The 23,445-nt window shown below is 35.7% G+C and overlaps 2 protein-coding genes across 3 annotated transcripts in view; both read left to right on the top strand.

The window, feature by feature from the left end:
* Positions 1–10,234: 10,234 nt before the first annotated feature.
* Positions 10,235–22,089, top strand: cmtr1 (cap methyltransferase 1). 2 transcript variants are annotated; one of them, XM_024291515.2, is made up of 24 exons: positions 10,235–10,611; positions 11,126–11,227; positions 12,401–12,540; positions 12,776–12,934; positions 13,015–13,107; positions 13,183–13,254; positions 13,405–13,499; positions 13,922–13,994; positions 14,069–14,267; positions 15,643–15,761; positions 15,836–15,932; positions 16,002–16,134; positions 17,974–18,153; positions 18,225–18,281; positions 18,353–18,410; positions 18,479–18,547; positions 18,632–18,763; positions 19,191–19,316; positions 19,412–19,503; positions 19,758–19,826; positions 20,623–20,670; positions 20,787–20,899; positions 20,974–21,082; positions 21,182–22,089. In XM_024291515.2, exons 2-24 carry the CDS (start codon positions 11,131–11,133, stop codon positions 21,315–21,317), a joined length of 2,466 nt encoding a protein of 821 aa, XP_024147283.1. In that variant the 5' UTR covers positions 10,235–10,611; positions 11,126–11,130; the 3' UTR covers positions 21,318–22,089. The 2 variants fall into 2 exon arrangements, with proteins under 2 accessions (XP_024147283.1, XP_024147284.1); XM_024291516.2 differs by having other exon boundaries at positions 10,251–10,428.
* Positions 22,090–22,505: 416 nt separating this feature from the next.
* Positions 22,506–23,445, top strand: part of hebp2 (heme binding protein 2) — a 3,223-nt gene continuing 2,283 nt past the window's right edge. Inside the window, exons 1-2 of the mRNA XM_024291890.1 lie at positions 22,506–22,663; positions 22,792–22,927. Of these exons, the coding sequence (XP_024147658.1) occupies positions 22,853–22,927 (75 nt within the window). The 5' untranslated portion in view covers positions 22,506–22,663; positions 22,792–22,852. The remainder of the gene's footprint in view (positions 22,664–22,791; positions 22,928–23,445) is intronic.

The raw sequence follows: 23,445 nt of genomic DNA, 5'->3' as shown, positions 1-23,445 counted from the left end.
AATTTTTGATCTAATTATTGAGAAAAATCTTGAAATCATCAATACAAAGCTTCATTGGGTGTTAAAACAATAATAAAAAAAACATATTTAAAAAAAGAACAACAATAAAAAGTAATTAAATTGTTAAAAATATAATTTTTTGATAATTTTATTTGTTGTGATCTGTTCTAGCTCCGCCCCTATTGGGTATTTCCCCTAAAACTCTTATTCTGAGTTTAATTAAATGTCTTTATAAATTTAACCTTTGAATTTTTAACCAAAACATTTTGATATTTTTGATGTTTCATCAATTTTGAGGGTGGTTTTTTAAGACTTTTTAACCAAAAAAAACAGATTTTCAAAGACTCATCACATATATTCACACACACGGCCTCCATGTATAAATTACACAGTGCCGGTCTGCAAACTAAATCTGTCCCGCTCTCTCGGAGGCCTCTGACGCCAGCGGAAACAAATAACACATTATGCTGGTGGGCTGATCGAAAATAGCCACGGTTCAGCTCCAGTTAAGACCACTCACCTGATTCAATGATCCTTAAAGACCCGCTTCAATGTCCACATTATACGGCCGGTCCAGGAGAGAGGGGGCGGGGTAAGTTCTTAAATCTTGTACGGGAAAATACGAAACGGTTTCTTTCTGCTTTAGACTTATCTATATTTACTCTTACAAGAATTTCATTACATTTAAGAGCAACTACACTCTTCCAATCCAGTTTTTATCAGTTTGTTTTGTAAACCCCGTTATCAGGGGGAGCTGATAGAAACCATGACTGCCTGTGAGGACATTCCCATCACAAGTCAATGAGGTCAGTGACCCTTGACCTCCAGGTCATCACTTAGTCAGCTGCTCGGATGTTTACATTGTACATGTTTGGAATAAATGCTGAATATCAAAACTAGAAAAGCATCTGGTAAAAACTTTAATTAAAAAAAACAGATTGTAAATTCTTTAAATTGAATACACCGAGTTTGTAATTGTCCATTGTCTAATTAAGTGTAGTTTTTGCACTTGACAGTAGATAGGAGTTCATTTTTAGCTAATTTTAATTTTAAATGTACTTTAAATATTGATTCTATTTGGAAAATAAATATATGGCACAAAGTGTTAAATTTAAGCAATGCCATCAACAAAAAAGTAATTGAAAATTGTGGCCCAAAAGCTGAAATTAAGTGAAACAAGTGAAAATAAGTAGAAATGAGACTAAAAAAGTTAATATTTAAATATTAAATATCTATTTCTTACCCCTAAGCTACCAGAGATGAATTAATTTGATCATGAATGCGTGTAATAAAGGACATATTGATATTTATGACAGTCCTGATTCACAAATTACAGCCGGATAAGAGCCCAAAAAGGCTTTAGAAGGATAAATCAATGACTTACGTCAGCTCTTCTGATCTGTCAGAGGGCAAGTCAAGACTTATGGGGTCAAACTGTCATAAAGTGACACAGCTGGGATTATCCAAACTGGTTTTCCAGCCTCACATGGAGCAAACAGCTGATCTAGACCTTGAACTGAGTCAATGTAGCATGGATCATTTTCTATTAGGTTTATGTAAAATATGTGGTATTTATTAAAAAAATAAATAAATAAATAAAAAAAACGTTTTTGGATTTTATTTTTTACTGCAAAGTGAAAAAAACATTAAAAAAACAAACTTTACACAAGTTAAATTTTCATACTGCCAAAAAAATAATACATTTACCACAATTCTGTCAATTTTTATTCATAAAAACACAATATTGATTCATTAAATCCATCAATTGGTGTTTCTCTAAAGCTATTTTCACATTTTTCAAGCCGCCTGTAAGTTAATATTTGTATAAATTAATGATTTGATGGGTTAAAATGTCACATTTGTTGACATCAAACCACTTCAGCTCCAAAATTACTATAATTTAATATCAACTGAAAAAAAAGAAAAATGTAAGGGAATTTTCTCTTTTAATAGCAGAAGACAAATAAGTTTATTTGTATACCACATTTTATGCACAGAGATAATTCAAAGTGCTTTACATCAATTTTATTTTTTTCTGTCTTTAAATTTTTTAGCAAAGAGCTGCTGGCAGGAATTTCATTTTGCTCTGCATAAATGATAATAAAGATTCTGGATAAAACATTAAAAGAAACAATCAAAAGAAACGGTAAAGGTGTGATCTTTAAATAACATTCAAAGAAAGCAAAAAGACTTGAACTGAAAAAAAGAGCTGAAAATAAAACAAAGAAATGAACAAATAGAATTTTGAAAAATAAATCCTAATTTATTGATTACTCCCATTTTTAAAAATCAATTCAATTTCTGACAAAAAAAGTTTATGACTCCTAAAAAGAGTAAAATGAGGAACACTATTGCTTCATTCTTGCTGTATCAGCATGTTCCGCTGCATACCTGTAATTCCTAACCCAAAATATTAACTTTATCAACAATTCTTCTCATTCCAATATTCGGAAATGTTTTTTTTTTTTTCTGCTATTTGAAAGTAAACAAAAACTTGTTAAATCAATCATGTGTGTAAGTTTCAGCTAGAGAAAAAATAAGTCAAACGTGTGACTCGCTGACACTTTTTATGTAAAACAAACAAAAAAAATCTATTTTATTGTCTTGTACTTTGTTATAAGGTCCAGATGAACAGTTGTCACCCAGGACTTCTTTGTTCTAACGTCCTGTGTTCGTGGCGTTTGATGTCAAACAGAAAGTCTTAACAGAGATTAACTGTGACTCAGCAATTGTCTGATGAGATTATCGGGTCATCAAATCAGCACTTGTTAGCCAGGAACGGAGATTAAAGCTTTAATTATGTTCAAGCGGACGAAGATGTTCTTCTGAGATTCCAGCGAGGAACACTTTGTTTGTGATAACTTCCAAACTTTTACAGCTTTGATAAAAGGACGTTTTTAATTTAAGAAAGAACAGTTTATTCAGATTAAGATAATTTGGAGTAGATTATCTTTGGGTACAAAACTGTCAAAGCAGAGAATGTCAAATCAACAATTTCTTCTCATCTAATAGTTTTAGTTTTGCCACTTTAATATTTAGTAGGAAATAAGTTCAAACTTGGACACTTATAAAGGCTTTAAAGCAAAAGCAACCAATGATTTAACTTTAAGACAGTTGCTAATCTGTTTATCCTTTTTAGGCTGCGTTCGTACCGGACAGCTTTAGTTTTATGTCCGCCGCCTGCTTAAGAACACAACGAGGTAACTTTGTGTCACAGCTCAACAACTGGACCTAAAAAAAGACTGTTTAGGCATAAACATTCCCTCTTCAGAGTTTCGGGACATGTTGGCAGGTTGGATCACACACTTTTTTCCACTGTCAGTCCATAAACGAGAGCCAAGACTAAAGAAGAAAAATGTGGTTGCGCTTTATTAGCCTGCAGGCTTTTTTAGTACAGTTTTTTCTTTTTAATTTGCCTTCTTTAAGACCTTTTTTGAGTTATTCAAAGCTGAAAATATTGTAAAATGTGTTTAATTCTCAAGGAAAAATATAATTAAAGCAATTAAGATTAAATGTGATAAAATCATAGTTTAAAAATTGTAAAAGAAGTGATTAAATTAATGAGAACGCAACATAAATCACCAGTTTTTGTTTAATTAATGAAGGAAAATGTAAATATTCTTCTGAATATTTACAGAAAACTGAAAGAATTTATGAATATGTTGCTATATGTACATTTGATTTAAAGTTTCATGATCTCTGATTTGATAAATAAAGTGTACAAATAAGAAAAATGCTTTTTTTACAACCATCGATCCGAATTCTTGACTTGCTATTTCCCTTTCAGGGTAACAGGGAAGCCACTACCGAGCTAATCCTTTATGCATAAATCATTTTTCATCTTTTTTTAAATTTTATTGTGATATCCATCTTCACTAGGGGTGTGTATTGGCAAGAGTTTAGCGATACGATTCGTATCTCGATATATCTCAAGACTGTACCAGAACATTTTTCACACTTTACTTTAAAGTGTATGACTTAAAAAACTCTAGCTGAATAGAAATGCACCTTTTATATTAATAAAAGAGTAAAAATATAATTTTATGTAATGATCACAACACTATCATGTACAATTTTCTTTTAACCAAGCAAATTCATGCAGCTTTTCTTTTGGTAAATTAAGAAATATTTGTTCAATATTAGAAAAAAAATGGATTGTGGAAATAAATTGTAGTAAAGTTGGTTTAAGTGACGCTGAACTACATTTGATCATTAATAATTAATGAAATATCGTCAACATTTTAAATTGATACAAGTATCACCAAATGAAATATCGTGATATATCGTCAAATCGATTTTTTCCCACACTCCTCCTAAACCCCACCAGAAAAACAAGTTCCACCACAGAGATTCAGCGTTCACTGTGTGAAGTCCAAAAACAGCGACCTAAAATATTATCTCAGTACAAAGCAACAAAAGAGGGTGGGCCACAATAAAGAAAACATTTTGGAACAGAATAAAAAAAGTACAAACTGATATAATTTTTTTACATATTTTCTGGAATCCTCCTTAAATATCTTTTGGGTGGAGCAGACATTCACCTCTTTGTTTGTTGCCTGTAAGGTAACAAGATCCTTTTGAGGAGGAAACCCTAAAGCCAACACACAAAGAGCCTCTGTGTGTGTTTGTGGAGAGAGTGTGGATCTGTAAGAAACTGGGTTTTTTCCTCAACTCCACAGTTACTTGAGGCTGGAAACTTTAGGAAAAAAAAAAAAAAAAACCCCGACGGGTCTGTTTTATTCAGCATAACATGTGTGAGAGTCAAATTTACAGGTTGAATGGAGGGTTTGGTTTACAGTCTGTTTCTTTGTGGAGCTCAAATCTAATCTGTCGGTGGAATAACTGTAACACCTGACCGGCTGCTGCTCAGATACATTTGGGATCTTTTCCAAAGCAGCTTACATCTGTAAGTGGGTCATATCGCGAGGTCTCAGCATTCATAGGTGCTGGATATGTTAGTGGAAATCATTAAACCAGCGGTGTTAAACTCAATGGGGCCAAAATCTAAAACACACCTTAGGTCGCGGGCCAAACAGGATAAACATATATTGAACATACTAAAACTACATTTTTTAAACTTTAAAATCGTAACTTTTAAACATATTTATGAACTAGATATATAGCATTACCTGCGATAATGCTAGTGTGAATGCCGTAAGCTGAATTTGGCCGCTGAAGATGCTAGTGCTGATAGTTGAAGATGCTGAAATTGATAGCTGAAAATACTGAAGTTGATAGCCATTCAAAATAGCTAAATGCCAAGTTAGCCTAAAAAAAAACCCCAAAAAGCCTAAATTAGCCAAAACAGCTAGCATGTAGCATCTAGCTGAAACAGTAGCTTAATTCCAAAACAGCCTAAAAAAAAAAAAAAAAAAAAACCTTAGGTTACTCAAAACAGCTAGCATGTAGCTGAAGACGAATGCTAAACTTCAAAATAGCCTAAAAACTGAAAAAAGCCTAAATTAGCCAAAACAGTTAGCATGTAGCTGTGATATTAGCTAAACTCCAAAATGAACACAAAAAAAAAAACACTGAAAAAAATCCCAAATTAGCCAAAACAGCTAGCATGTAGCTGAATTATTAACTAAACTCCAAAATAGCCTAAAAAGTCTTAATAAATACCAAAATAGTCCAAAAAAGAATGCAAATTTAAAAAAAAAACTTGAAAACTGTAACTTTTTAACATAAATATGAATAATAAAAAGGCAGGGATATTATTCCAGAATAAATCAACTTAAACCTTAAAAAACGTTCAATATTTTACTCTTCATAAAATATATATTTTGTCAAAATTATACAAGTTAGAAATAAGCGTAATCATCAACATTGGGCCATTAATAACAATAAAATAAAATTATCTGGAGGGCCTTGACTTTGACACATATGCATTAAACAATAATTTTCATAATTTTGTAGGATAAAACAATTTTTTTCGAAGAGTTTGTCTTATAATTTGGTCAAACTGATTGCATTCGACTGAGAATAGAGTTCTTTCTGGGTTCGGGGAAAAAAAAAATCCAAAAATGTATCTGTGCTGACATCTAGTGTAAAACAAAAAGCAAACCTATTTTCTTTTTTTTTGTTATTTTTCTTAAAAAATCTCCAGTCAAAACCACGGTTAGACCACTTTTATTAATATTTACAGAAACTTACATTACATTTATATAATGTGACAACCTGAAATATATCTAAAAACATTAAGAAGTTGCTAAAACACAATTATTATCAATAAAGAAGACTTTACAACCTCACAATGTCGCAGTTTTCTTCTTTACATCTCATCTAAATTCCATCAAATCAATGATGTGCAACATCTTCTAGCTTCTAAAACATCCTAAATGCATTTGTTGACACTCATCCCTGACCTTCAAGAGTAAGCTGGTCTCAAAATAAGACTTTTATCTTAAGAGGATCAAGAAGGGGATTAATACATCACTGCTCTTGTCTTGTGACCTGTTTTTTATGGCTAATCTTTCCTAAATATTCAAACTTCTGATTCCCTTTTTCAGGGATGTGATGAAACACAAAGTTTTCTTAATACATTCATGTGCTGTCAAAGCTATTAATATAAAGTCATAAAATTAAAACAAACACAGCATGTTAGGAGACCAAAGTGGTCATTTATCTAAAAAAGCGTTTTGACAAATCAGTGCAACTGGGAGAGATCCGGGCGGATTGACATGTTGATCCAGGTGGTGTCCAGGGTGGCTGTCCTGGCCCCTGTGCCTGACAACATCACAGCGGTGCTGCGCCTCAATCCAGCTGGACGTCACCCAGTCCAGCGCACAACACAAGCTGGTCGCACTCCATGTCCTGCACTACTAATCTCATGCAGCATCCAAGTGACACGTGCGTCTTTATTCTTTATTTACAGGTTATGTACAAAACAAAAGTGCAAAAGTTGCATTTTTTTTTTATATCTCAACTGATATTTTTTCCTGAGATTCTCAAGTTTTCAAAGTAAATGACTTCAGTTACATAATGAAAAAGACCGGAGCACAAGGGGATGATTAAAAGATGAAGGATTTTGGAGCCGATTCCTTGAAGCTGTCTTTAAGCACAGCTGATGCACTCGAGAAAATCACTAAAATGGGATGAATGTCGCAAGGAAATAGTCGTCCGGGGCCAATATACTCCCATGATAAGGCACGGGATAAGGAGGGGTGGGACATGTGGTCCAAGTGCAACATCTGCCAAGCTCAAAAAGAAACAGCTGCCTTTCTGCTGAACACTTTTTAGTTAAATACAAATACTGCACTTTCTGAACAGAAGCTTTTGCTTATAGCTTTTACAAGGCAACGACCTCCTCAACTCAGACAATAAAATACAAGAACCTGAACCACATGAATGGGATTTCAAATTAAAGCACACATGGGAGTCTGAAAGCATCACTTCTATTAGTTTTTTATACTTTTTCGGTCTTGAGTAGAGGCTACTTGTTAATCTTTCAACCTAGCTAAGAAAAAAAAGTTATAAAAAACATTTTTAAATCCACAATCCAGGAAATGTGTTTTCAAATGTGACTCTTGGTCTCATCTGAAGAGGTTCCTTGATGGCTTGTAGTGCAGCGTGAGTTGGCGGGAGCTGTAGCCGGACATGCCGACCCCCATGAGGCCGAGCAGGATGGCCATACGCGGCGTGGCAGGACCCTCGCGGCTCTGCAGTACAGTCTGAGCTGCCTGAGTCTGAAAGACAAACAACTGATCAGTACTTTTATTTTGAAAGTATTGTTGGAGACTTGACTGTGGCCACACACCTGTCTCATCCCAGCAAGGGTCTTTCCATATGGGAAGAGCCTGGCTAAAATTTCCATTTTTGTCAAGTTTGAGTTTATAGTCAACCAACCCATGGTTAATTCTTTGTTTCAGTCGAGTCAGGATTTGAAGTCATCTTAGAGCTTAGCGCCAATCCAAGACATGACCTAAAGCCAGATGCAAATTCTGTTATTTTTAATCTTTTTTACCAAAATCAAGCAGAATATGGTTTAAATTCTGTTTTGAAAAAGGAAAATTCCACAAGAAAAAAATCAAACTTTTGTTATTTCATTCATTTGTGATTAAAAAGGCTTCAATTTTCATAATAAATAAATTTGCACTGTTTCCACACAGAAATAACTCGTGAAATGCAATTTTGGATTTGCTTCTATAAACTTATATAAGGATTTTTGCACGTTTTAAACCCAATTTACAGTTAAAAATGCCAAAAAGTTCTTCATAATAGTTAGCCAAGTCACTGCATTTGTGTTTCATATGTTTTTTGTTTAGGATATCCAGACGGCATTCATCTTGGAGGCAAAAAAACGTATAAAACTGCTGGAATCTCCAATTAGTTATGTTGTTTTCTGCCAGCTTTCAATCTCAGGCATCATTTGAAGTGAAAATAAACATCAAATATCACTGAAAAAAGATTTTTTTGGTAAAAACACACACTTAAAAAAACAACTTTTAATCATAAATGTTGAATTTCTTTTGCTGCTCGATCAAAAAAATCAAAACAAAATAGGCACCAAACAGCTTCCTACTAACCTGAAGGTATCTGATGTATCCAGGGGTCAGTCGAGGGATGCGGAAAAACATTTTTTCTGCCACACAACTTTGTCGCTTTTTGCTTCTTTGTCTCTGGAGCCTCCTTAGTCCACCTCTCTCCTGTTTCCAGAGACACCCAGGTACCAACGCACACCTGCACTGAGCTCCTCTGAGGGAATCTAATCTCCACAGGAATATATAAAGCCTTGGCTTTGTTGTGTAAGCTGATCACATGGCACATCTGTGTCTTTGTGTGCACCTCTATTTATGTCAGCGGTGGATTAGCAGAGTCACTGCAGGTCCATTGGATTAAACTTGTGAGACGTCTACTGAAGTCTTTTGACAATCAATTATGAGGTGAAGAAACACATCATCTCGTCAAAGGATGTCAAACAGGAGCCTTATGACGTCTGCTGGGTCAGTCTTAAGTAGTTTTATCAATTACGGGCGATTAAAGGTCGTCGATGGCAGCGGTACTCAGGATTCTGGCACAGACGTCTGCTGGCACAAAAAAGGGGAACATATAAAGCTTATGTCCTGACCTGCATGTCATCTGATTCCAGTTTCAACTGATTGACAGACTCATTTCTTGAGTTCTTTTATTATCTTTCTTTCCTGTTTTGTTTGCCATGCAATAAAATTTAAAAATTTCAAAGATAAGTCTTCTTTACATATTTATCAGGTGCAAACCTCTGGTTTAAAAAAAGAAACTGAGGGAAGTGCTTATTTGAAATAGGTGTTACAGCTTTGCAGCATCCACATTTACCGCATAGCAAACTTAAACATATGTGGGAACAGTCCAAATACAGTGTGCAAAATATGATATTCTACTCTATCTTGGGAGTTTTGACTTCAACACAGTATAAAGACAAAAAACTAAAGTTACATGATTTAAAAAAGAAAAGAACCTTAAACAAAGAAAATGTTTGTGACTTTATGGAATATTTAGCTTAATTGTATATTTACAGAATTTGTTCCATTTATATTGCACGTCACAATAGTGTGTCACCAAAAGTGCCTAATAAGTAGGAGGGGGGAGTTTATGCAATACACCTTTAGAATAATCCACATGTGTCAAAGTCAAGGCAAATCTAAGCTTTTTTTTTGTCCATTTTGGAGTTTAGCTAATAGTTAAGCAAAATGCTAGCTGTTTTGGCTACTTTAGGCTTTTTTCTGTTTTTTTTTTTTTTGCTTTTTTGTAGTTTAGTTCATATTTCAGTGACATTGTAGCTGTTATGGCTAATTTGGGCTTTTTATTTTAGTATTTTAGACTGTTTGGGAGTTTAGCTAATATTTCAACTACATGCTAGCTATTTTGGCAAATTTTTAAAAAACTTTTTTTGTGAAGTTTAGCTATTTTTTTTTGTTCATTTATTTTTGGACTAATTTTGACTGACCATCAGATTCAGCGTTTTCAGCTATTAGCTTCAATGATTTCAGCTATCAATTTCAGTGTTTTCAGCTATCCTCTTCAGGGTTTTTAGCTGTCAATATTAACCTCTGGATTAATCTAATTAAAACCAAATAATTACAAAATGAAATGTCATTTAAATAAAAACAAATGAATAAATAAACGTATAACTTGCATGAATATTGGCCAGACATAAATAAATAAATGCTATAATTGTATTAAATTGTATTATTTACAATAAACAAAGCTAAATTATTTTTGAAATGGCACTTGACTCAACGTCCCGTGACGTCATCACTGAGCGCCGTCAGATCGAAGGACCTTTGTATGCAGCACAGCAGCAAGCTAGTCCTTTTAGCTTCTCTGATTCTGTAAACACTGTTTATTCCACAAAAGTTTTTTGCAAATAAAAATGTAGCGTAACTTTTTCACAGCATTAGTGGACGCGGGGTTCGGCTGGCCTTGTTTCCTAACAGAAGATCGGGAGTTTATGTGAGAGTACTGGATAAAAAACAAACACTTTCTTGTCGCCGAAGCTGCGCAGTTTCGTTTCTGCGGAAACATCGACGGCCCGACCCACCGGAGTTTATTCACTCACACCGGCTTATTCTGCTCAAATAGTCTTTTAAAACTGTCATGGGCCTGACTACAACTTATTTGTATCATAACAAATAGGTAATGTTTCTGCTTTAGATATTTCTTTTAATCTCTTTTTCATATTTAAACGAATTAAAACAAATAACCCCCTTTAACTATTGCATCATCATAGGTATGATTTAAGTTGGTGAAAAACGACTTTATTGTATGGATTTAGGCTACAAGTTACTACTTATAGGACCATCTACTAAAGAAATTCTCATAAGCTTTTTGTTAAATATACTCTTACATGTCTATGTTTATAGTTTATTCCTTTTTTTCTAACAAGATTATGGACCCCTTTAGAAAAAAAAAACCTCATGTAGATTGTGATTTTCCACAAAAGCCATCCGTTTTAGACAATTTACAAGGAAAATAAGTGTAAACAAAGTTATAAATATAATACACGTATGTTCTAGGTTGATAAAGTGCAGTCATATAACATAAAACCCTGTTTTCTAACAGAAAGTATCTGCTAATGACAGTACTATTAAAGTGCTTCCAATGTCATTTCTATTTTTTTCTGATTTTATTATTATTATTTTTTTTTTAGTAACAATGAAAAGAAGAAATGATGCAGCGCTTACTCTGCTGCACGGGAAAAAGAGATGTCTTGATGACAGCAGTTCAGATGAAGAGTCACAACCCGCTCAAGGTAAACAAATTATTGTTTACTAAAGAAACAGAAATAATACATCATAGTATATATATTTATTGTTAGCTTTGTTACATTAATATGCTTACACATTTATCTGCTTTTGTTGAAGTATGGAAAACATGTTAATCATCTACAAGTGTGATGGAAGGAAAACTTAGAAGAGTTGATGACTAAAGAAAAGAAGGAGAAGAACTAATGAGTGACACAATGAAGTCATGGGAAAGAGTAAACTGAAGTCAGAGTGAACAACAGTTTGGATTTGTGTGAAGAATTAGAACCACAGATGCTTGGAGGATGTTTTTTGGTGAAGGAGCTGCATCGTGTTTTTGCAGATCTAAAGAAAGTCTATGACTTTATACACGAAGAGGAGCTGTGGTTTGGAGGAGGAAGCTTGGAGTAGCAGAGAAGTACCTTTTGAGTTGTTCAAGGCATAGATGAGAGCTTGAAGACAGTGGAGGGATGTGCTATAGGTGTGACAGAGGAGGGACTGCATCAGGGAACACGTTCTTGTTTGCTAAGGTGATGGACAGGCTGACATGTTGAGAGGATGATGATGTTGGTAAAAGGATGCTGAGGTTGGAGCTACCAGAAAATAGGCCTTAGAGCAGGAGTGTCCAAAGTCAGTCCCCTGCTGGTTTTCCAGAAATATTGTCTTCTTTTTCTGCTGCTGATTACTTGTTTGGCCTATAAGGAGCTTCAATGGCAGGTTGGTCAAAAACATGTAGGACACCGGCCCTCTGGGACTGACTTTGGACATCCCTGATCTAGAGGAAGACCAAGTAGGAGGTTTATGGATGTTGTGGAGGACATGAGGGTGGTTGATGTGAAAAAGGAAGATGTAGAGGATATGATTATTAGATGGAGATGAAGGATTGAGGCAATCGCTAAAATTGAGCAGCCAAAAATCAAAGAAATTTAAATGTTTTTTCTCTGTTTCAAGAGTTTTTAAATAAAAAGCATAAAAGAGGACGTCTCTCTGTGCGCTGCTTTAAAACACAAGTTTGAACAATATTTAAAAGCCCTTCTAAAAACCTTTGAAAAAACACAAACTTAGATTATTCTTTAATTCAGATGTTGACTATTTTTGTGATTTAATGTGATATGCTTTTTTTCTGTTATTTCATGGCACATTCAAAATCCTCTAATATTGTATTTTCAAACTATTCGTAGACGTCAGCCAAAATGAGTCCCTCAGTGACCCGGAGGATTACCGGCCGGGGTTGTCCTCACACCCCGTCTCGCCCTCAGATGACCCCAATCAGAGCTCCTCACAGTTTTCTATGTACAACAGCGTGTCGCAGAAGCTCATGGTAAGAACTCACAATCAGCGAGCTTGGTTTTTCAAGCTGCATTTTTTTTTTTAGTTTTCAAAAATTTTGGTGTTTTTAGTTATAGTTCAAAATGAGATTTAGAATTTAAAGTTGTATGTTGCTTCTATTATTAAATAGATGGAAAGCATTTAATTTTTATATAAAAAGTTAAGATAAACTGGAAAAAAAATAAAACTTTTCAGCATAATAACTCGATTTCTCTGTAACTTTCTAGGCCAAGATGGGCTTCAGAGAAGGTGAAGGTTTGGGAAAGTTCGGCCAAGGACGTAAGGAGATCGTGGAGGCTTCGACCCAGCGAGGCAGAAGAGGTCTCGGCCTCACACTTCAGGGTTTCCAGGGAGAGCTCAACATTGACTGGAGGGATGAACCGGAGGTCAATAACAGAAAAAAAAATGAACCACTTAAAGTTTTAGTTTTAGTCTTTATCTTCTCTGTCGTCATTTGTTTGCACAGCCCAGCGCCATGGAAACCGTGCAGTGGTTCCCAGAATGCACTACAGAGATGCCGGATGCAGATGAGCTCAGAGACTGGATGACTCTGGGGCCGGTAAATAACCCGCTCAGACAGCAGCGTAACGCCAAACGCCCTCAGTGATGCAAGGCCTGCATTTTCTGTCTGCAGAGAAAACTGAAAATCGAAGATGAAACTGAGTTTTGTGCTGAAGATCTCCTGCACACTCTGCTAAGATGCAAGGTTGGTCTAAAAATTTGACAGGACAAAAAAAAAATAATATAAAAATATGTTGAATTTTTTTCTTGAATTTGTCTAATAACATTGAAAAATTTGTTAGTGATTCTCTAATAGCTCCACTCAGGAGTCACATTTTTGTGTTCGGCTTTTCAGTCCGTTTTTGATGACTTGGAGGGCGAGGAGATGAGACGAGCACGGACACGCTCCAACCCTTACGAGACCATCAGGGGAGGCATCTTCCTCAACAGGTCAGAGGTTTAGCAGAGCAGTGTTTCCTCGTCATATCGCGCTTTATCTTTTGCTGGTTCACAGATTTTTTTTCATGCATTTTGACTTTGTAAATCAAGCTCCTCTGCGTCTTGTTTTCTGTACATATTTATATAAATCTTAAATTGCATTCAGCTTTTTTTTTCATTCTGTTCTGCAAAGGTTTGGACTTTAAGTTAAATCAAGGGAGAAAAGTATGAAAATGTTTATGTCTGTCTGACAAAAGGGGATTAAAACATCAGTTCTACTTTGTAAATTTCACCTATTGTGGGTTAATTTTAGGACATAACTCCTGGGTTATTTGAAGTCTAAAGATGAGAACAGAATCGACATTTAATAACAGGAAGTTGAGCTCTAACTTTTGTGCTAAGTTTCAACATTTGTTGACCTGCTGTGTGTTCAGAGCAGCCATGAAGATGGCCAACATCGACTTCTGCTTCGACAGCATGTTCACCAACCCGAAGGACTCCCAAGGGGTGAGTGGGATCTGCTGTGCGCTGAACTGTCCTGTAGTGCAACACACACAGAGGTAACGTCTCTCGTTGTGTAGAAATCTCTGACGAAGGACCGTGAAGGCGAGCTGCTGTACTTTGGGGACGTCTGCGCGGGGCCTGGAGGCTTCTCGGAATACATCCTGTGGAGGAGGCGCTGGCACGCCAAAGGGTTTGGAATGACGTTGAAAGGACCCTGCGACTTCAAGCTGGAGGATTTCTATGCGGCTCCGAGCGAGCTGTTTGAGCCTTACTACGGTAGTGTAAAAAACCAGCAAGTAGAGCAGTAGTGTCAAACTCGATCACACAAGGGGCCAAAATCCAAAACACACCTTAGGTCGCGGGCCAAACAGGATAAACATTTATTGAACACTCTAAAACTAAATGTTTAAAACTTTAAAACTGTAACTTTTTAACATAATTACGAACTAGATTTGTAGGATTACCTGTGATAATGCTAGTGTGAATGCTGTAAGCTGAATTTGGCCGCTGAAGATACTGATGCTGATAGCTGAAGATGCTAAAATATTAGCTAAATGCCAAATTAATCTAAAATAAAAAACTTAAGTTAGCCAAAACAGCTAGCATGTCGCTGAAATATTAGCTAAACTCCCAAATATCCTAAAAACTGAAAAAAGTCTAAATTAGCCAAAACAGCTAGCATGTAAATATTAGCCTAACTCCAAAACAGCCTAAAAAAGCCTATACAAACTCTAAATTAGTCATAACAGCTAGTATTTAGCTGAAAAAAATAGCTAAATTTAAAAACAGCCAGAAAAATTAAAAAAGCCTAAATTAGCCTAAGCCACTAGCATGTAGCTGAAATATTAGCTTAACTCCCAAATAGCCTGAAAACTGAAAAAAAGCCTAAATTGGCCATAACAGCTAGCATGTAGCTAAAACAATAGCTAAACATCAAAAATAGCCTAAAAAAATGCCCAAATTAGCTAAAACAACTAACACGTAGCTGAAATATTAGCTTAACTCCTAAATAGCCTAAAAACTGAAGAAAGTCTAAATTACCCAAAATAGCTAGCATGTAAATATTGGCCTAACTCCAAAACAGCCTAAAAAACCTATTAAAAAAGTATGAATTAGTCCTAACAGCTAGTTGAAAAAATGGATAAACTTAAAAAAATAGCCTAAAAAAGGCCCAAATTAGCCAAAACAACTAACATGTAGCTGAAATATTGGCTTAACTCCTAAATAGCCTAAAAACAAACTAAAAAAATAAAAATAAAAAATAGCCAAAACAGCTAGCATGTAAATATTAGCCTAAAAAATCTTAGTGAATGCCAATATAGTCCTAAAAGACAGCTGAATATCAATTTTAAAGCTTTAAATTTTTAACATAATTATGAATAATAGAAAGACAGGAATATTATTCCAAAGTAAATTAATGTAAACCTTATATAACTTAATATTTTACTCTCCATAAAAATATATTTTGTCAAAATTATACAAGTTAGAAATAAGTACAAGATATAAGGGCATTAATAACAATAAAATAAAATTATCTGGAGGGCCGGATAGAATTACCTGGAGGGCCAAATCCGGCCCCCGGGCCTTGACTTTAACTCGTGTGAAGTAGAGGAATGATTGTGATCATCGCTGATTGAATCGTGTTTCTCAGGTGAGGACGGAGTCGACGGCGACGGGGACATTACTCGACCTGAAAACATCACTGCCTTCCGTAACTTTATCATGGAAAGTACAGAGAGAAGAGGACTGCATTTCCTCATGGCTGATGGGGTAACTTCTGCTTCAAATATTCTAAAAAAAAAATCCAGAAAAGTTTTTATTTTAAGTCAATTCGGCTCTTCTAGGGTTTCTCTGTTGAAGGTCAAGAGAACCTCCAGGAGATCCTGAGCAAACAGCTGCTGCTCTGCCAGTTCCTCACTGCTCTCTCCACTCTGAGGACAGGTACCTGTTATTTATCTGCTTTTTTATGGCATTTGTGCACTTTTAATATTATCTTGTGTTTTTCTTCAGGTGGTCATTTTGTCTGTAAGACATTTGACCTCTTCACGCCCTTCAGCGTGGGTTTGGTCTACCTCCTCTACCTCTGCTTCGACAGGATCTCCCTGTTCAAACCCGTCACCAGCAGACCCGCTAACTCTGAGAGGTGAACTCATGCAACTTCAAACCTTAAGTAACACCTCGAGAAGCTCAATTTGACTGTTTTCTGAATTCAAATAAGTTTTTAATGAAGTCAAATAGCTTGTTTATGATGTAGAAAATACATCGCTGGAAGGCAGGGAAGGGAAGTGGGGGCGGGGTTGCTCCGTGCCAACAGTGCCACTCTCAACTCTGAGAAGAATTTCTAATTAATTAGAAAAAATATCCTAGAAAATGATTTTTTAAATTTTTATGGAAGCTGAAAACAGCCTCTCTACTTTTTAAAATGTTATTATTGTAATTTTTTTATTGTTTTCTTCCTAGATGAGAAATTAATTGTTTTTAGTCTCTTTATTTTTTGTTTAGCAATAAAAACAGTAGGCTGCACGGTGGCGCAGTGGTTAGCGCTCTTGCCTCACAGCGAGAAGGCCCCGGTTCGAATCCCGGCTGGGACCTTTCTGTGTGGAGTTTGCATGTTCTCCCCGTGCATGCGTGGGTTTTCACCGGGGACTCCGGCTTCCCCCCACCGTCCAAAAACATGCTTCTTAGGTTGATTGGTGACTCTAAATTGCCCCTAGGTGTGAATGGGTGTGTGATTGAGGCCCTGCGACAGACTGGCGACCTGTCCAGGGTGTACCCTGCCTTCGCCCTTCAGTAGCCGGGTTAGGCTCCGGCGCCCCCGCGACCCCAAAAGGGACAAAGCGGTCAGGAAAATGGATGGATGGAATAAAAACAGTATAAGAAAACACTTCACCAAAGTTGATTTTTAGTCTGTTTTTTTATTTATTTGTGAATCTTCGCTTCTCAAACGCTTTAATTCCGTCTCCAATAAGAAGCATCTCTGCGTGGTGCGTTCACTGAGCTCTGGACATTAGCGGACCCAAACATCCCAACTCATTCCGCTATAATATACTTTAGCCATTTAATTATCTGCAATTTACAGTTGTTCACAGAAAATATCCAGCACAATTAAAGTAATCGATAATAAATTGATCAGTTCTTTTGGTGTTCGACAGGCAGTGACGCTCATCAACCCAGGAATCTGTCGGTTCTTTCCCAAAAACCTCCGACAGCAGGTTGAATCCCAGAAACCAGGGCTGTCGTTTTCTGCCTGGTGCGTTCACTGAGCTCTGGACAAAACAAAGCAGTTTATCAGGCAAAATGTCAAACACCAGAAGAACTGATCCGTTTATAATTCATCGACATTTTTCTGAAAAACTGCTTTATATAAAGTGAAAAAAGTATTACAGCGGACTGAGTTGGGCTGTTTGGGTCCGCTAATGTCCGAAGCTCAGTGAACGCACCACGCAGAGACTCGTCGACCCTGCGTTCTGTCATTCAACCTGTTTGTTTGGAGACGCATGAGGCATTTTTGGAGCGTAGATCCACTAATAAGTCAAAAAATATACTAAAAACAACTTTTTTGTTGTTAACAACCAAATAAAGAGACTTAAACAGGTAAAGTTTCAGCATCTCAGTGTGGGAAAGGGAGAGAGGGACGCCACAGCGTATTCTTCATCATCGGATATCACAAGAAAACGACCCACAAATAAGTAGGGAAGGGCATTTTCAGCTGCCGTAAAAAAACAAAACAAAAAAAACATTATAATAATTAAAAAAAGGAACTCTTGAAAATGATCAAAAGACTCAAACTGTAAAGTGCTGCTGTTTTAAGTGCTAAAGATTGTCACAAATAATCAAACTATAATATTTTATAGATTTATATTTGCTGTGTTGAGCTAAAACAGTGTTTTGGTCATTTTTTTGTTCTCAGGATCTTTAATCATTAACCTTTCTTAACTGAGATCATAAAGGAGTTTTCCCGGATGTCTGGCTTCACCTGCAGGTACGTCGTGTGTCGCGGTCTGAAACCCGGTTCTGACGCCGTCAAAGACTACATGTTCAGAGTCAACATTAAACTCAACCAACTCCGTAACTCGGACTCGGACGTCACAGAAGTGGTGCCTCTAAATATCATAAAGGACGACCCAGACTTCTACCAGTTCATGGTCGGCTCTAATGAGAGGTACAAATGATTAAAGTGGTTTTTATGTCTGTATGGATGGAAGGAAACAACATCTCTTTCTTGTGTTGCAGCCTCTGTGCGGTCCAGATTAAGGCCTTGGCTAAAATCCACGCGTTTGTCGTCGAGCCGTGAGTGTCGCACATCCACTCATTTGTTTACCTGTTTTGATATTTATGTGTAACTTTGTTGATGTCTTTAGGACGCTCTCGGAGCCGAAGCAAGCTGACATCCGGAAGGAGTGCTTGAAGCTTTGGGGAGTAAGTGGAGAAGATTATTAAAGAAAATTATTTAAATTTGCTCAAATTTAACAAGTGTGTGTTTTCAGGTTCCAGACAAAGCCAGAGTGGCTCCTTCTTCATCAGACCCAAAGTCGAAGTTTTATGAGCTCACTGAGGTCACACACTAAAGCTGGCTGCTTATTTTAGAATGAATGGGGTTTGGGATTTTGCTAAATTTCTCTTCATTTGTTCCACCTCAGAACGCAGATGTGAATCTGTTCCAGTCGAAACTCACCCCCCTCAGCTCCAGCACGCTGGAGAAGCTGCGCTCCATCCTGGACTACAGGTGCATCGTTGGAGGTGGAGAGCAGATCTTCCTGCTTGCAATGGGGGTGAGTTTTTCACCTACTTTGTCAAATGCAGGAAATAAATAGAAATAATGAAAAACAAGACGTGATTGTTGTCATTAAAACACAGAGTTCAGTAAATAAAATGGAAACGATAAAACTTTATTTATATTGGTGCTAAAGGGCGTTAGGCTAAAAGGAAAATAAAAAAATTGAGCAAATAAGAACAAAAAATGAAATTACAAAAATAATAAAACAGATAAAAAATGAAGTGAGTAAAAAAATTAAGACGAACACCAAGTTATTTAAGCCACTTTATATGAGAGGTTGTATAAGACTTAATGAGTGAGTGAAAACAAGAATGAATTAGGTCTCATACGGCCTCTCATACAATTTAAAACAGATTGTTTTCAGTTTTTCTAGAAACATTTAGAAAATATTTCACACCCTGCTTTATATTGAAATGTTGCAGAAGTCTCAGATTTACACGTGGAATGGGAAGATGCCTCTCCGATGGAAGAAGATGGAGAATTTTAAGCTGGAGCTGCCAAGAGATACACTCCTGAGTGTGGAGATCGTGCAGGAGCTGAAGGGGGAGGTGATGGACGAAAAGCTTTTGTTTAAACGCTTTTACTGCGGGAACTTTATAGATCTAGTTTTTATATAATTGTACATGTTTTATGTGTTTCTCAGGGGAAAGCTCAGCGCAGAATCAATGCAGTTCATGTTATGGATGCGCTGATACTGAACGGCACCGACGTCAGAGATCAGCACTTCAATCAACGGTAGTGAATGTGACACTATAAATCTAACATTTAGTGTTCTGGAAATTTCCCAGAAGTCTCTGCAATAAGTTATAGACCACAATGAACAATTTGTCATTACCATTTTTTTAAATAAATGATCCAATTAGAGTAGATTAAAAAATAATCCTGCAAAATATTCATAAGAAGTAGTATGTCAGAATTTAGAGAACTGGATAGTCCAGAAGGACATGTTTTTTTTTTTTTAAATCCACATTTCTTTTTGTATTTCCCAGGATCCAAATGGCTGAGAAGTTTGTGAAGGCGGTGGCCAAACCCAGCCGACCAGACATGAACCCCATCAGGTATCTGCTGCTCTAAAAACGTACAAATTCATTAAATCTTTGTTGTTTAAGGGCAGAATCCTGAATTTATTTTTTCTAAATTTTTACTCCACAAATTCTGGTCTAACCTCTGTACTTTGTTCATTCTAAAGCAGTTCAGAAACGCTGGTAGAAGATTTTAGTTTAACTACCTTAAGTGTCATAAAAGCTGGTCAGTTATTATGGGATTGTTGTAAAAGTAGCTTTATTACTTCACAAGGTGTCACTTATTGTAAATTAGACACATTTAAACATTAAATATGTCTTAGATCAAATACTTTCTCAGAATTCCCCTCCTGATCATGAACTAAAACACTGATTTGCCTCAAAAAGTTTTACTTTTATAAAATTATTAATGCTTTTATGCATCTGCATGACTCATTTTATTAAAAAATATCCTTAAACATTTAAATTTGATGTTTTGTAATATAAAAAAATGTTTGAAGATCTTAAAATTCAGTTTGTATGTATTGATTTTTTTAGTTTTAGGGACAAAAATATAAAATTATTAAAATATAAAATCAAATTATTAATGCTTTTATGACTCTTTTTGGTTAAAAAATATCCTTAAAAAGTTTAATTCATTGTTAAATAAATCATAAAAAATGATAAAAATCTTAAAATTCAATTTGTATGTTTTGATTTTAAAGCTTTACGGACAAAAATATAGAACTTTTTCAACTCCAAACATAAAATTATGGTTGCAAGTCAGAAAAGACTATTTTTGAATCCAAATCTGACAAATTGTTTATTAATTGTTAACATTTGTTTTTATTAGAGTGAAAGAAGTTTACCGTCTGGAGGAAATGGAGAAAATCTTTGTCCGGTAAATTTATCTTTGATTTTTTATGAACCTATAAAAATGTTCACAGACTGATCCTCGTTTTACTTAACAAGGTTTTTATCTCTATAAAAGAAAAACTTTAAATCTTTTGAGTTTAGGTTAGAGATGAAGGTGACGAAGAGTTCGGGAGGCGTCCCTCGCCTGTCGTACACCGGCAGAGATGACCGCCACTTCCTTCCCACGGGCCTCTACATCATCAAGACCTTCAACGGTTTGTACATCTGCTGGAACACTTCCAGGGTTTTGGACCTTAACGATGATTCTTTTCCATTTGTTCCTCTGCAGAACCGTGGACGATGGGGTTCAGTAAAAACTCCAAGAAGAAGTTCTTTTATAACAAGACCACAAAAGAATCGACTTATAATTTACCGCCAAACTCTGCAGCTCCTTTCCAGTGCGTCTCCCTCTCTCTACTGTTCATTTACTAGTTTTAAATTGCAATTTGTGGAAAGAATATGTCATGTAATTGAAAAAAAATATTTTTTTCTTTTAGCGTTTGCCATTCTGAGAGTCTCTTCTGGGCCTGGGTGGACGGCGTTATAGTTCACGACTCCCAAACCCGGATCGACCCGGAGAAACTGTCCAAAGACGAACTGCTGTCCTTCATCCACCAACATTACCAACCCTGAAGACGGAGGACACTAGTTCTGGAGCGCATAAACCTTCAGAATCTGTTCATTTATTTCACTTTGACATCAGCGATCTCTGATCTTTATCGATCTCCTTCAGTCACCGTGAAGACTGCAGGAGTTTGAATCTGACGTGGGGATTGGTTTGTTGCCTGTTGTAGCAGAGATATGTTGAAAAACCGGTCTGCCTTTTCACTTTTTCCACGAGTCTTTGAGTGTAACGAACAGAAAGATCAAGAAAACTCTGCTGTTGTTTCTGCTTTGCTGTGCATGTTCATGTAGACTTCTTTGTATTCTTAGGTTTTTCTTGGTTGATCATACTATTAACAGCAGGTAGAGTGATAAATACAACCGTTTTTAAAGCACTGTAGCTTCTTATATCCCTGCTGTTAGTGAAGTTTCTCCTGAAACTCATGTTCCTGAACCCAACAAACATCATCTGACTCATCATTTCAGCTCAAATGTACAGCAGATATCTCCCCTTTAGACTCCATCTGCTATGAAAAGTGTGACTGACTTTAATTTGGGAGTTTGCTTTAAATTTTTTCATGTTTACATGCTATGTTTTAGCTTTAGGTGACCCCTCAGAATCTGATGTAAATAATACAAAAATAAACAAATAAATGCAGTTTAATGCACATATTAGGAGCAAAACCCTTTTTCTCTTTTCGTTGAAGTGTAAAAGCCTGGTTTTTCACTTTGTGTTACATTAGTTTTGGGGGGAAACAGGTTTTTTTGTTTTTGTTTTCATTAAATTTGCTATTTGTTCAAAGAAGGAATCCTTTATTTATTTGAAGGTAGTCATTTGGCTATTTTTACTGGATGGTCTTTTATTTGAAGTCTTAAGATAGTTGCAAATACTTTTTTAATATATTTAGCATAAAACTTGATTGTGTAAATTAATGGGGGTAGATAAAGAATGTTTCTGTAATTTATTTAATTTATAATATTTTTAAAATTGCAAGTAGTTTTGTTCCGCAACAGAATTTTTATTTTAATTTTAGTGAATATTTGATGAAACACGGGGCTTTTAATCTGAAATTTTGCAAAAATTTATTCTGGATTTAGTTTACGACAAAAATGAAGAGTGTAGATGTAGAAATAATAAACATTTAAAACTTCTTTAGGTATATTTTTAATTAATTCGGGGGTAAACAAATATCTAGGCGTGTCTTTGAGTGATGATATAATCTTGCTATGTAATCGGAGCTTTTATTGTGAAGTTGTGACCTCTTAACCAATCAGATTCTACAGTTACATGTTTTCCTCTTGAAACCGGAAGTTCATTGCATAAAACACGAACAAGTGCAACACCCTGAAGGAGGACCGCGCGCGCTTATTTCCAGGTAATTTGGGCTAAATTGTCTTTGTAATTCGTTTATTTTGTGACCTACAATGGTTTTTTTAAGTTAAAAAAGACTAAAAGTTAAGCTAATAAAATTGCTGCTGGATCGGTTTGTTTACTTCACTGTAGCTCGGAAACCAGAGTGATCAAAAAAAGCAAGATCTTCTCCTGAGAAATAAACAGACCAGTCATGCTCAAAGCTGTGGGACAAGTTTTATTCTCGTCTGGACTGCAGAATCCCAAATTTACAGCAGGAGAGAAAAAGGTAAATATTTCACAATAAGTCTATTTTTTTAAAGGTTTTTGAACCTTTGGCCTGGTGCTTTTTTTGCCTAAACTTCTTTGAAGCAAACAAGAAAAGTAAACAGTAAAAAGTTACTGCTGTGACTTTGATTATACATTAACGGTTTATGTTTAGTAGACATCCCGTGACTCTATTGGAATCACCTATAATGTCATTTTTATACTAAAATATATATTATTTATTATAAAATCTGTTTTTGGATGTACATTCTGTGTTGTTGAAACCTTATGATTTAATTTTAAAATAATTATTAAGGTGTTTTTCATTCTTTACAGTATATTTCTTTCAATTAGTTTTGTATTTATGTCAAAATTATTCATCTTTATGCATAAATATCAGTCATTCCTGCTAAATACAATTGTTAAAATTGTAAATTAATTAGTTTTTTTTTCTTTGCAGGCACAGGACTATGAGATCCGCACCTACCATCCTGCAAAGTGGGTGAGCACCACCCTGAGTGGGATGCAGGGGGAAGAACA

Source organism: Oryzias melastigma, linkage group LG24 (genome assembly GCF_002922805.2).
Source record: "Oryzias melastigma strain HK-1 linkage group LG24, ASM292280v2, whole genome shotgun sequence".
NCBI classification, from domain to species: domain Eukaryota; kingdom Metazoa; phylum Chordata; class Actinopteri; order Beloniformes; family Adrianichthyidae; genus Oryzias; species Oryzias melastigma.
This window is presented reverse-complemented; position numbering and strand designations above follow the sequence as displayed.

Bases quoted from the DNA above. Each gene is read 5' to 3' on its own strand.
- cmtr1 (XM_024291515.2), top strand. From the start codon at position 11,131: ATGAAAAGAAGAAATGATGCAGCGCTTACTCTGCTGCACGGGAAAAAG. The intron at 16,135-17,973 runs GTGAACTCATGC...CTTCACCTGCAG, and splicing joins AGACCCGCTAACTCTGAGAG to GTACGTCGTGTGTCGCGGTC. The intron at 18,282-18,352 runs GTGAGTGTCGCA...TGATGTCTTTAG, and splicing joins CACGCGTTTGTCGTCGAGCC to GACGCTCTCGGAGCCGAAGC.